The sequence below is a fragment of the Pipistrellus kuhlii genome, unplaced genomic scaffold (assembly GCF_014108245.1).
Source record: "Pipistrellus kuhlii isolate mPipKuh1 unplaced genomic scaffold, mPipKuh1.p scaffold_m20_p_1, whole genome shotgun sequence".
NCBI lineage: Eukaryota > Metazoa > Chordata > Mammalia > Chiroptera > Vespertilionidae > Pipistrellus > Pipistrellus kuhlii.
The window spans coordinates 185,920,125-185,932,420 of NW_023425404.1; the positions used below are offsets into that span (position 1 = coordinate 185,920,125).

The 12,296-nt window shown below is 40.9% G+C and overlaps 1 protein-coding gene and 1 long non-coding RNA gene across 6 annotated transcripts in view; both read right to left on the minus strand.

Annotated features, from left to right (window-relative positions):
* Positions 1 to 12,296, minus strand: part of ANAPC4 (anaphase promoting complex subunit 4) — a 34,375-nt gene that overhangs the window by 652 nt on the left and 21,427 nt on the right. For 3 of the 5 annotated variants that reach the window (XM_045573588.1, XM_036419172.2, XM_036419190.2), the window contains 10 exons: positions 11,189 to 11,245; positions 10,736 to 10,792; positions 8,346 to 8,439; positions 3,842 to 3,939; positions 3,279 to 3,340; positions 3,162 to 3,200; positions 2,960 to 3,061; positions 2,091 to 2,165; positions 1,235 to 1,408; positions 445 to 568 (listed from right to left, as the gene is read on the minus strand). In XM_045573588.1, coding sequence (XP_045429544.1) covers positions 445 to 568; positions 1,235 to 1,408; positions 2,091 to 2,165; positions 2,960 to 3,061; positions 3,162 to 3,200; positions 3,279 to 3,340; positions 3,842 to 3,939; positions 8,346 to 8,439; positions 10,736 to 10,792; positions 11,189 to 11,245 — 882 coding nt within the window. The remainder of the gene's footprint in view (positions 1 to 444; positions 569 to 1,234; positions 1,409 to 2,090; positions 2,166 to 2,959; positions 3,062 to 3,161; positions 3,201 to 3,278; positions 3,341 to 3,841; positions 3,940 to 8,345; positions 8,440 to 10,735; positions 10,793 to 11,188; positions 11,246 to 12,296) is intronic. The other 2 variants (XM_036419198.2, XM_036419209.2) reach the window with 2 other exon arrangements.
* LOC123651430 lies at positions 7,263 to 7,867 on the minus strand. The gene is made up of 2 exons (XR_006740146.1): positions 7,672 to 7,867; positions 7,263 to 7,454 (listed from the first exon to the last, which is right to left on the minus strand). It is a non-coding gene; the product is annotated as an uncharacterized LOC123651430 (long non-coding RNA).

Genomic DNA, 12,296 nt, shown 5'->3' on the forward strand with positions numbered 1-12,296 from the left:
CTAAGCAGTGCTCCCCCTGTGGGAACGCACTGACCACCAGAGAGCAGCTCCTGTGTTGAGTGTTTGCCCCGTGGTGGTCATAGCAACCACCACGTACGCGTCATAGCAACCAATTGTTCCTCCCTTTGCTTGATTTGCATATTAGGGTTTTATTACATAGGGCTATTTTCCCATCAGTGTTCAACAACAAAATCACTAAACTGAAGCTTTCATTTTACATAAAAGAATCCCCACATGCAATAGTAACAATTTCATAATTAAAATCTAGAATTGTTACTGATTACTTAGTAAGCTTTCTCAGAATAAGAGAACTAAATAGCTAAGGTGACTAACAAGCTCTTCATTAACAGAAGCAATTCATCACAAAAAGTTTGCCCTGAAAGGACCATATGGATCCAGTCGCTCTCTCCTGTAACTCTTAGGAAGCAATCTGCAAACACTTACCACACAGGACACCTTTCGAAAACCATTCCCCGCAACATACTGTGCTTTCATGCTCTCCAGTAATCGCCAATGCTTCTCGAAATGCAGGGTACGCGTAGGGATGGCGCCACACTGTTCATCTAGCCTAGAGAGCAGGAGAAACCCACAGGGAGTGAAAATGGGATCTGCTCCTGGTGTCCTAGGGGTTGTGTCAGGGTCAACCATGGGCTCGATTTCTACCAATATTTCCACCGATATAATTCTACCCAACCTCCGTATAAAAACCCTGGGTGCTACAGTCTACAAAAATACTACCATTACAAATAAGCAAAATGTCTTCTTAGTAAGGTTTTTATTCTCTTCCGAGGAAAACAAATTAACACATTTTTAAGTTAGAGAAAGGACCTGCTTACTTAAACCTCAGTCAAAGCCATATATTGGGGATGGCCATGTCCTCTCCACGTGGCTACTGAGGCCCTACGTCGGGAACGGAAACTCTAAAAGCAATCTAAGGTAACTAACTCTACTACAAACTGGGGTTAACGCTGCTCTTGAAGAACTCACAGAAGCCCCATTCTCCACCCCAAATAATACCATCCTTGTTCCAGGATATACCTACTGATTTACTAGTAAAGCAAAGGAACAAAAGAGCTGTTAAAGCCAGTATTTTTAAAATAAAAAATATGACTGACTGACTGATATCTCTGGTTAACTGTTATCTGGCATGCATAAAGGACCAGAATATATGACATACATTAAAAACATCTTAACCGTCATATCAGAAAGAGGAACTTACTGATGAATTAGTTACCTTGTAGAGTAATTCCCAGTAAACTGATATTCTGAAGAATCTTCACAGTTATACACTGAAGACAATGGCAACTGGACCAAGAGTCTGTCTCTTCCTTCGCGTCCCACAGTGTCCTTAAGAACAACTGTCACAGTTTCATCATCATAAAACTGTGCATCTAAACAACTGTAGGTGCTAGAAGAGAAATAAGTTTTTGTTACATGAAAGATGATCATAACTACAAAAACAATATTGGATGCATAATATACTTGTACCAAGCAAAACAACCTGATGATAAAAAAAACCAAGTGACATTCTATACAATAACATTTGAAATATGTATCATTAGTTTGCACTAAAATCACACTCCATCTGCAAGTATACAGTGTGTGGCAATCCCTCCCTTGTGTTGTAAGCGACGGAAGCCTTATAGGTATATATCACTTAACTGAGTCTAACCATATTCCTATAATTCACATGACAAAACATGACCTATATAATAAACAGGTAATATGCAAATTGACCTTCACGCTGTTACACTGTCACAGAAGGGCCTAGGCAGCGGCGACGGGGCCGGCAGTTGCTCCATGTGGGTTCCACAGGGTTTCCTGCAGCCCCATGGGGGCACAGGGGTCCCAATAGCCGCTTCACAAGGCTTCTGCGGGGTTTCCATGGCCCCACATGTGCACCATGGGGGCGGGGCCCAGTGGCCGCTGCACGCAGCACAGAAGTGGGGCATTGGGGCAGCACTCCAGGACTCTGGACTGTCCAGTAGGGCAGGGCTCTGGGGCTCAGGGCAGTCCCATGGCACGGGGGAGGGGAAGGGTGTCCCGGGTCTCACGCGATTTTGCATTATCCAAACAGATTTAAGATTTACCTTCTCCTCACTTTCTCAGTTGTGGCATATGTGAAGCTCCCAAATTTAACAGCAATTAGTCCATTGCTTACAGATCTTGAAGAAAGAAGAGGGGGAGGAAGAGACTATGTGAAACAACCTGGATAGCCAATAATCTAAATGCTTGAAAGAACAATCAGTCAGTGTTAGTGTATCTACCTAAACCCCGAATCCCAGACCCACACACTCACTCTAGAACACTAGTAACTAATTTAAACACCTAGAGATAAACCCACATCAAAATTACAACTTGACTTACAATCTTATGGTCACCAAAGTAGCTGGGTACCTTACACAATTAAGGACATCTGGAACAACCAAAAGATTTCATATCTTGGTCTCAAAATATGTCCTGGAAATTCAGATTTAAACCCTTTTCAGATACTAATGGCATTGTGAATCTGATCTACCTTTCAGAACTTTCCTGATGGATTCTCAAAAGCAGTGAGAAAGGCATTGTTGAATGAAAGGCAGGTAAAAGGCCTTTACTTAACCTCAGGTAAAAGGCCTTTCTATAAGGAACCCATAATGCAGTTTTGAACTTCTACAAGTTCATGAGACGTAATCCTGAGTGTTCTACTCTTGATTTTTCCTAAGCCTAAAAAACATCCTACATGTAACTGCTCTACACCAATACAAAATCAGATACTCTAGAATCAGAAGGGATCGTGTAGCTTCCTAATCTGGCCCTATCGTCTATCTAGTGACATGAAAACTAAGACTGCGAACAGTTCAGGGACAAGTCATAGGTAGGTAGGCAAAGCCTGAAGTGTAAGAAAGAGGAACTGTATGTTTTATGATTAAGAATAAAATCTTATCTCTTCTGATTCAAACTTCAGACGAACACTTACTGGGAAATATCAGTATGTCTCCTTAAGATGCACATTTTATAAATTGAATCTTCTAAAATAGTAAAAAGAAGATAATGTAGATTTGAAGTCTTATTATTCCACCTAAAGAAAAAAAACATTTAATGTCAAACATGGCAGGTAGTTTTCAATGCACAGAACAAAACGGTGTTGTTCACATGATAAGGAAAAAACACACACTTACAGAAAAGGAAATTTGAACAATCTACGTGTCGAGTCCTCACTAAAACAAAAGGGGGAAAATTAATAAAATTTTTAATTGGCTGCTGAATTATACCACCCAAAAGGCAAATAGAATTACCTTCTAGTATCTTTATATAATGGGATACAGATTGCTTGATTCATTGATTTTCCAATTACATCCTAAATAAAATAATGTTTAAAATATCATTAGAGCAGAAAAATACTATACAGAAAGTGAATGACCAGCATTGGTTAAGTAAAAAAAATCATCTATATCATCAAACCTTTTGCACAAGAAACTTTAATGACAGTCAGGGAGAGAGAGACACAATTCTGAGCTGAAGAGGGCCTTGGCAATAAGCACATAGCACCCTAAGAACCACCCCTATAGTCTCACAGTGTCAGCACCCACCCTTCGGGAGTAAACAGGAGACACAACAGCTCCAAACTAAGAACATTTATACCAAATACGAAAGATGCCAACACTTTCATCTTTTCATTTTTAATATACGTAAGAAACTCGAAGGGGAACCATATTAGGGGGAACCATATAAACCTGCCAGTTTTGTTAGTCAAAAGCATGTTCTATGGTTCACCTTAGTAACTATGATCATTAACATAAATGAGCCACACACTGCAGATGTTCTGGCGCCTACACAAAGGCATGCGTTTCGAACTTACCGCTGGCTTTTGCAAACATTGATCAATAATGTTCTCCATCCGCCTTTTCACAAAATGCAATGATTTTCGAGGATAATAGGGAAACAGCAGAGGGCTTTCTGGTTTCAAAGAAAAAACAAACAAAGCTAGGTTAGACTAGAGGATCAGAAGGAAATATTGTTATTAGAGCCAGCCCACACAGCTTATGCGAGGGAGGGTTCTCCCCGGCCACTTCGTTACCCCTTCACACACCCTCCCTGAAAACGCCCCTGCCTTTCAGCACCCCCGCTGACGGCCCACTAGACACAGCCCCACTGACTCCAGGCCGAGCCCGAGCAGCCTGTTACTCCACATGCTATTTCTCCCACCGAAATCCAACAGGGCCTTTCTATTGGCTATGAGAAGATTGGGAACCATAAGACATATATAATGAAACCAAGTTCATTCTTCTCTCTTCTTAGCCACAGTGGAGTGACAACAGCAGTCCGGTGCTGTTTTTGGAAGATTATGATACTAAGAACAGAAACAGGAGACGAGTGCTATGAAAATAAGCTCTTTACTTGTAAAAAGTCTACTTTTTCAATAGGAAGTAATATCTAATTTAGTATTTTCCTAGGCTAGGTTCATTTTATAGCTGTTATTTCTGTTGCTTACAATCCTTGTACGGAGTAAGCATCATGTTCTCCATTTTACAGATTACACACACACACACACACAAAAAAGACCGAGCCCTGGTCAGAAGTTTGGGACTTTCAGCCCCAACCTCAACAGCTGGGAAGGGGAGAGAAACTGGAGTTAAGTTCCATCACCAGTGGTCAATGTCTGCATTGGCCATGGCTGCATAACGAAAGCTCCATGAAACCTCTGGACCACAGAGCTCAGAGGCTCGGGGAGGTGAGCACCTGGAGGTTCTGGGAGGTGGAGCCCTTGCCGACGCCTGCCCGAGCATCATTTCTAGCCGGCTGTTCCTTTGTAATAAACCAGTGGTCATGGGCTTTCTCTGAATTTTCTGAGCCATGTTAGCAAATTATCCAACTTGAAGAAGGGGAGTTCTGGGAACCTGCAACTTTGTAGCCAAGTGAGACAGAGACAGAAACGTGGGTCACTTGGGGTCCCAACACTTGCAGGTGGAGTCAGAAGTGGGGGCAGTCTATGCAGCTGAGCCTTGAGTCTAAGCTGTGGTGTCCAGTGCTAACTCACGTAGCTGGGGTCAGGATTAAATTGTAGGACACCCACTTGGTCTCATGAGGAAAAAACCCTCCAATTGTGGTGTCAGATGAGCTTTGTTGGTTGTGAGTATGTGAAACAGAATTCATTCTTGCATTATTTTATTAATTACTGTATTATTTTCCGCACGAACAATTGTAAACCTACTTTTGCCCCATCCAGTACTCGTTGCCCTGAAAAAGAATGGACTCCTAGGGTTAAAACTAAAGAGCAATATCTCAAAACAGCCTGGTACTGGCGCAAGAACAGACATATAGATCAATGGAATAGAATCAAGAACCCAGACATCAACCCAAATCACTATGCTCAATTAATATTTGACAAAGGAGGCACGAATATACAATGGAGTCAAGACAGTCTCTTCAAAAAATGGTGTTGGGAAAATTGGACAGATACATGCAAAAGAATGAAACTAGATCACCAACTGACACCATTCACAAAAATAAACTCAAAATGGATACAGGACTTAAACATCAGAAGGGAAACCATAAAAATACTAGAAACATCCACAGGCAGCAAAATCTCAGACGTATGCCAAAAGAACTTCTTCACTGATACTGCCCCTAGGGCAATGGAAGCTAAAGAGAAAATAAACAAATGGGACTACATCAAAATAAAAAGCTTTTTTACAGCAAAAGAAACCACCAACAAAACAACAAGAAAGCCCACGGTGTGGGAGAACATATTTGCAAATGTTACCACTTATAAAGGTTTAATCTCCAACATCTACAAACAGCTTATACAACTAAATAAAAGGAAGATGAATGATCCAATTAAAAAATGGGCAATGGACCTAAATAGAATATTTTCAAAAGAAGACAGAAGGAAGGCCAAAAGACACATGAAAATATGCTCAAAGTCACTAATTATCTGAGAGGCGCAAATCAAAACAACAATGCGGTACCATCTCACACCTGTCAGAATGGCCAACATCCTCAAATCAACAAACGACAAGTGTTGGCGAGGTTGCGGAGAAAAAGGAACCCTCGTGCACTGCTGGTGGGAATGCAGACTGGTACAACCACTGTGGAGAACAGTGTGGAGTTTCCTCAAAAAACTGAAAATGGAACTCCCATTTGAACCAGTAATCCCACTCCTAGGAATATATCCCAAGAAACTAGAAACACCAATAAGAAAGGATATATGCACCCCTATGTTCATAGCAGCACAATCTACAATAGCTAGAATCTGGAAACAGCCTAGGTGCCCGTCAGCAGATGATTGGATCAAAAAACTATGTATACATCTACACTAGGGGTGTCGAACTCAATCAGAGAAGGGGCCAAAATCTAAAATCCAGCCTAAATGGCGGGCCGAATGGTTTACTGAACAGTCATAAACTGTCATTGTGATGGAAACGCAGCAGAGTGCAGTGATGACAGCACGGTGCGGGCCACATTGCAAGGCCTGGCGGGACGTATTTGGCCCGCGGGCCTTGTGTTTGACACATGTGATCTACACAATGGAATACTATGCTGCCATAAAAAAGGAAGTCTCATCATTTGCAGCAACCTGGACAAAACTAGAGAACATCATGCAGAGTGAAATTAGCCAGTCAATGAAAGAGAAATACCACTTGACCTCACTCATTTATGGATATTAAAGAACATTATAAACTGATGAACCAAAAGTCAGATATAAAGACAGTAAAGCAACAAGCAGACTGTCAGATTACAGCGGGGAGGGTAGGGAGGTCTGGGGGAGAAAAGAGATCAACCGAAGGACTTGTATACATGCATGTAAGTACAATCAATGGACACAAAACTCTGGGGAGGGAGGGTATGTATGGGTGGAGGAGCAATGTTAAAATATGTACACAGATAATAATTTAATAAAAAAAAACAAAAAAACTAAAGAGCAATAAACAAAGTTCTAGGCCTCAGAGAATTCCTTCCCACTCTCCCCCCCTCCCTCATTCATTCAGATAAGCAACAACCAAATCCAAGTGGCACAGATTACATCTGAGTCCAGCTAAAATCTCATCTGTAGTTAGCAGAATCCCAACTCCATCACTTACTGGCTTGTATGAGCTTGGGCCTTCTCTAACCTTCAGTTTCCTCATCAGTAAAATGAGGATAACAAGGACCTTCCCACAGGTTCTTCTGTGGACTGCAGGAGGTAATACACGTATGTGGCTATCACCATAAGCATCTAAGAAATAGCTAAACTGGTCAGATTACTCTTTCAGAAAGCAAAGAGTACTTCACAAATATTCTCATCTAAAATGGTGACATTCTGACATATAGAATGGCTGCTATTTTGTGTTGCATCACTAATAATGCTGGGTAGGGAAAGTTTTTATAGCTATTATTTCCAATCAGCTATACCAGGTGACTGTTGGGCCTTCTCTAACCAGTTTTTTTTTTTTTTTTTTTTTTTTTTTTTTACCACACCAACATTTTAAATCCTAGAACAGTGGTCTGCAAACCACAGCTCGCGAGCCACATGTGGCTCTTTAGCCCCTTGAGTGTGGTTCTTCCATAAAATACCACAGCCTGGGCAAGTCCATTTTGAAGAAGTGGCGTTAGAAGAAGTTTAAGTTTAAAAATTTGGCTCTCAAAAGAAATTTCAATAGTTGCACTGTTGATATTTGGTTCTATTAACTAATGAGTTTGCCGACTAACCTAGAAAATGGAAGGCAAAACAAGGAACAGGAAAGCTGCAACCTCAGGAGAATCTGCGGATGCGTCCTGCTGTTAGGAGTCAGCCAACTGGAACCGGCCAAGCAGACTCCTCTGACTAGCAGGCTCTTTAGTTTTCTTCACAATAGCCTATTTTTTATAAGGTGCCATACAGAAACATCATACTTCAGAGTAAGCAATCTTTTTTTTTTTTTAATATATTTTATTGATTTTGTACAGAGAGAAAGGGAGAGAGATAGAGAGCTAGAAACATCGATGAGAGAGAGTCATCGACCAGCTGCCTCTTGCAACCCCTTACTGGGGATATGCCCGCAACCAAGGTACATGCCCTTGACCGAAATCGAACCCGGGACCTTTCAGTCCCCAAATTGACGCTCTATCCATTGAGCCAAACCGGTCTCGGCCAGAGTAAGCAATCTTACTAAACAGTTACCTGGTAACTGTTTTTGAACATGGTAATGTCATACACTTTGGTTTTTTTGTTTGTTTGTTTGTTTGTTTGTTTACCTTTTCTCTATTCAAATAAAATGGGCACAGAAGATAAATCTAAAGAAGTTAGGTAAGAACTCAGCAAGGGCTCAGGAAAACAGTCAGTGGGTGCACTGGTCTCCAATAAATAAACGCACCAGCCAACACCTCCTGGGCCCATGAAATACCTTTCAGGTGGCTGCTGTTCTGCAGGAAGTCATACCACTGGTTTCCTTCTGTGTTAGGGGGTGACACCAGGTCGTCATCTTCATCTTTCAAGTACTACAAACGCAGAATTTAAGATGTATGTAGGAAACCAAGCAAATAAGGCCTCAAATTGCTTACATATAAGGTTCTTCTATGTAATAAGTTAATCTGTTTTACTACCAAGTCCTCTTGGAAAGTGCCCTGCTGTTATTCGAAATGAGGAGCTCAAAATTTGCTAAGTACCTAACAACTGAAGAAACTGCTAACTACTAAGAGATTAGAATGCTATGAAAGTACAGGCCATACATTGAATTTTAATTTTGAGTTCTATTTTCATGAAGCATATTTTAAGCTTATACGTGTAAGTCTATAAATTAATTTGAAAAAAGTTATCAACTGGCAATCCACTCTGTGACAGCAGTGCTCGACCTAAAGCCCACGGGCGCTTTCAGGGACTTGTGAGGTCAGTGCGGTCTTCATGGTGATGCCACGGTGCTGTGTGCCCTTTCACTGGGACGACATCTGCTCTGATGGTCAAAACCCCTGGCGCCGTCACCAAGCGTCAAGCAGCAGAGCCAAACCTTATGGCCGCCGCTGTATCCCTCTTTGCCACATGCTCAGTTTCACTATCTCTGATGAAGCTATTGAAATTATTATTTTTTTAAATATATTTTATTGATTTTTGTACAGAGAGGAAGGGAGAGAGATAGTTAGAAACATCGATGAGAGAGAGTCATCGATCAGCTGCCTCTTGCACACTCCCTAATGGGGATATGCCCACAACCAAGGTACATGCCCTTGACCGGAATCGAACCCAGGACCTTTCAGTACCCAAGCCGATGCTCTATCCATTGAGCCAAACCGGTTTCGGCAAGCTATTGAAATTATTAATGTTATTATAGCCTAACCGTGGAATATTCTGTGTGACAGAACCAGGAAGCATCCGTAAGGCACTTCGACTGCCACCAGCAGGGAGAGCACTGGACGCCCCGGCTGTGACGTCGCCGGGCACCCTCCTGCAGTTAATGGAATTCCATTTTTATATGAAGGAATGACTGGCGAAAAACACTACAATTATCCGTTCTTGGGTACTTGGCAGATATTTTCTTGAAAGTGAAGAAAGTGAGGCTGTCACTTTAAGCAAAACAACTGCCAATATTGGTTGCCAATGGTAAAATTTAAACATTTATGCCGAAATTAAAATTCTGAAAATCCTGTATCTGTCACTGTGAAACTGACAGCTTCACGGGACTTAAAGACCGACGAGACCGGAGGTGACAGTAATGAAACCCGACTCCGGCATTCTGTATGAAGAAAGCTGTCGGCATATGGAACTCAGTGAGCTGGTATTTTCCTCATGGCAACACATGATATTACAAAATCATGCCTGGGGGACAGACCTATTCAAAGTGCCAGGCAGATGAATGGACCTGTAGTGCATTAGAGTACGCAAAGTCCACTGATGCAATTTAGATTCCACACTGAAACTAACCTTTAACATACTATCACTTGTCAGGATTTGGTGCGTATCAGAGAATACCCACCATTATCTGAATCGCTACTAACATACCTCTCCCTTTCCAAACACACACCTGTACGAAGCCAGGTATTCTTTAAATACCTTAACCAAAACAACGTATCACAGCAGATTAAATGCAGAAGCAGATATGATAACCTAGCTGTCTTCTACTAAGCCAGACATCAGAGACTTGCAGAATTATAAAACAATGCCACTATCCACTAAGTTATATTTTATAAATTATAGTTGTTTTTCATTGAAATTACTTATATTAACATTAATGGAACTGTTATTTTTAATAACAATGCTTATTTTTTAATGAATCAAGAAATATTTTATTCTGTTTCATTTCTAATTCCTAATAACATTTACCATTGACAGATACACCCCACAAAAAAGTTATTTATGCTGAAACCGGTTTGGTTCAGTAGATAGAGCATCAGCCTACAGACTAAAAGGTCCCAATTTCAGTTCCGGTCAAGGGCATGTACCTTGGTTGTGGGCACATCCCCAGTAGGGGTGTGCAAGAGGCAGCTGATCGATGTTTCTAACTCGCTATCCCTCTCTCTTCCTCTCTGTAAAAAATCAATAAAATATATTAAAAAAAAAAAAAAAAAAAAAAGCTATTTAGGGTCCTCAATCATTTTAACAATGTAAAAGGGTTCTGAGACCAAAAAGTTTAAAAACTGCTACTCTTTAGTTATTTCACTAAAAGGGCAGGGTTACTCTGTAACTGACCTTATATTACATTCCATAAACTTTGGATAATAAAGACTAACACTGCTAATGTTTAAAAATTAGGTTTTAAAATTTAAAAACAAAATAAAACTAAATTAAATCCAAAGTCCATACCTGACCAACTTTTTCAACATTAAAGTACTTTCCTTTTCGATTATAAAGGTCTGGAGCCTAGAAAGGATAAGTACAGTTTAATTAATAACTCAACTCTCTCTCTCTCTCACACACACACACACACACCCACACACACGCATACACACACACACACACACACACACATACACATCTTATATTTAAACCAAAAACTTTGTTAAGAGAGCTGTTATGGCAGTTACTTTTTTCTTTCATGGACTGTAAGACACAAATATTATACAAACAAAAGTTCAACTTACAGGCTATATGTGAAATAAATAAATATTGCCATTACTTACTCAATGTTTTTAAAAGCATACCTGCTAAGGACCTTCAATAAAACTGGACTGAATTTGACCACTTCTTAACCATTACCCAGCTCTACTGCAATTATTAAGAAGAAAAATCAGCATTACAGAAATACCAATTTCCTACCTCATTGAAATGTTCAGTAAGAAATTCAGCAACAAAGGTGATATCTTTTTGAGTCATCTATCAAAGCAAAAATAGAACACATCAAGATAAAAGAAAGCTTCCCAGTAAAAGAAATATGTAATGACAAATGTGACTTTTTTACTACCTATTAAAAGCCATTGGACAAATAAAGTCCCATTGAGGAAATAGCAATAGAAATCCAGATTATGTAACTCTGAACGTATGAAATCCCGGGGTTCTGAGAAGCATGTAATTAAGCAGGGGTCTTCAAACTACGGCCGAGGAGTCTGATCCGGCCCGCCAGGTTTTTTGGGCAGTGAGCGCAGCCGAGGTGTTACAGTAGGAATTAGTAGTTCATATAGTCCAGCCCTCCAGCTCTCTGAGGGACCGTGATCTGGCCCACACTTTAAAAAGTTTGAGGAAGCCTGAATTAAAGATTTTACCCCGTTTTCCAATCAGTGACTCCAATAGCCCCCGAGCTCCTCGTGGTCAAGGTTGTTTATCATGCTAGGCCTGTGCCAGGCCCAGTGCAGTCCCTCCTGTGGGAGCGGGGACTGTAAGCCCAGGTAAATCCCCAACCCCTGAGCTATGAAGGCTGCACTCCACAGCACTACGTGCTTCCGCACTGGCCCCTGCTTCTCGCATTGCCCCTTCCTTTACCTTATGCAGGTTCTTCAGCCCACAAAAAGTACCCATCTAGGTCCCCCCTACAATGAACATATTTTATCTCCCAATATAAAGGTAAGAGTGATGTCTTAGCACAGCTACTGTGAACTTTCCTGATTTACTAGTCCCGGCCCCACTCACAGCACAAAGATCTACTTTGTGTTGAGCTGCAATCCCTTATTTATTTATTCCACCGAGGCTAATTTTACTGCTCTATGTTTTTTCAGGCTCATTTTTTATTTATTTATTTTTTTTTACCTAATCTATTCAGACAGTTTGGGCAGGGGTGAGGAGGAGTGAGCTGCACCATTGGGAACTCTGACCTAATCTGTAGGATCTTCCTGGAAAGAGACTGCCCTGCTATTTGTCACAATCCTTATAGTCAAAAGAAATTAAGTATGAATATCTAAGTACCAGATTTCCAAGGAAAATAAAAATGTAC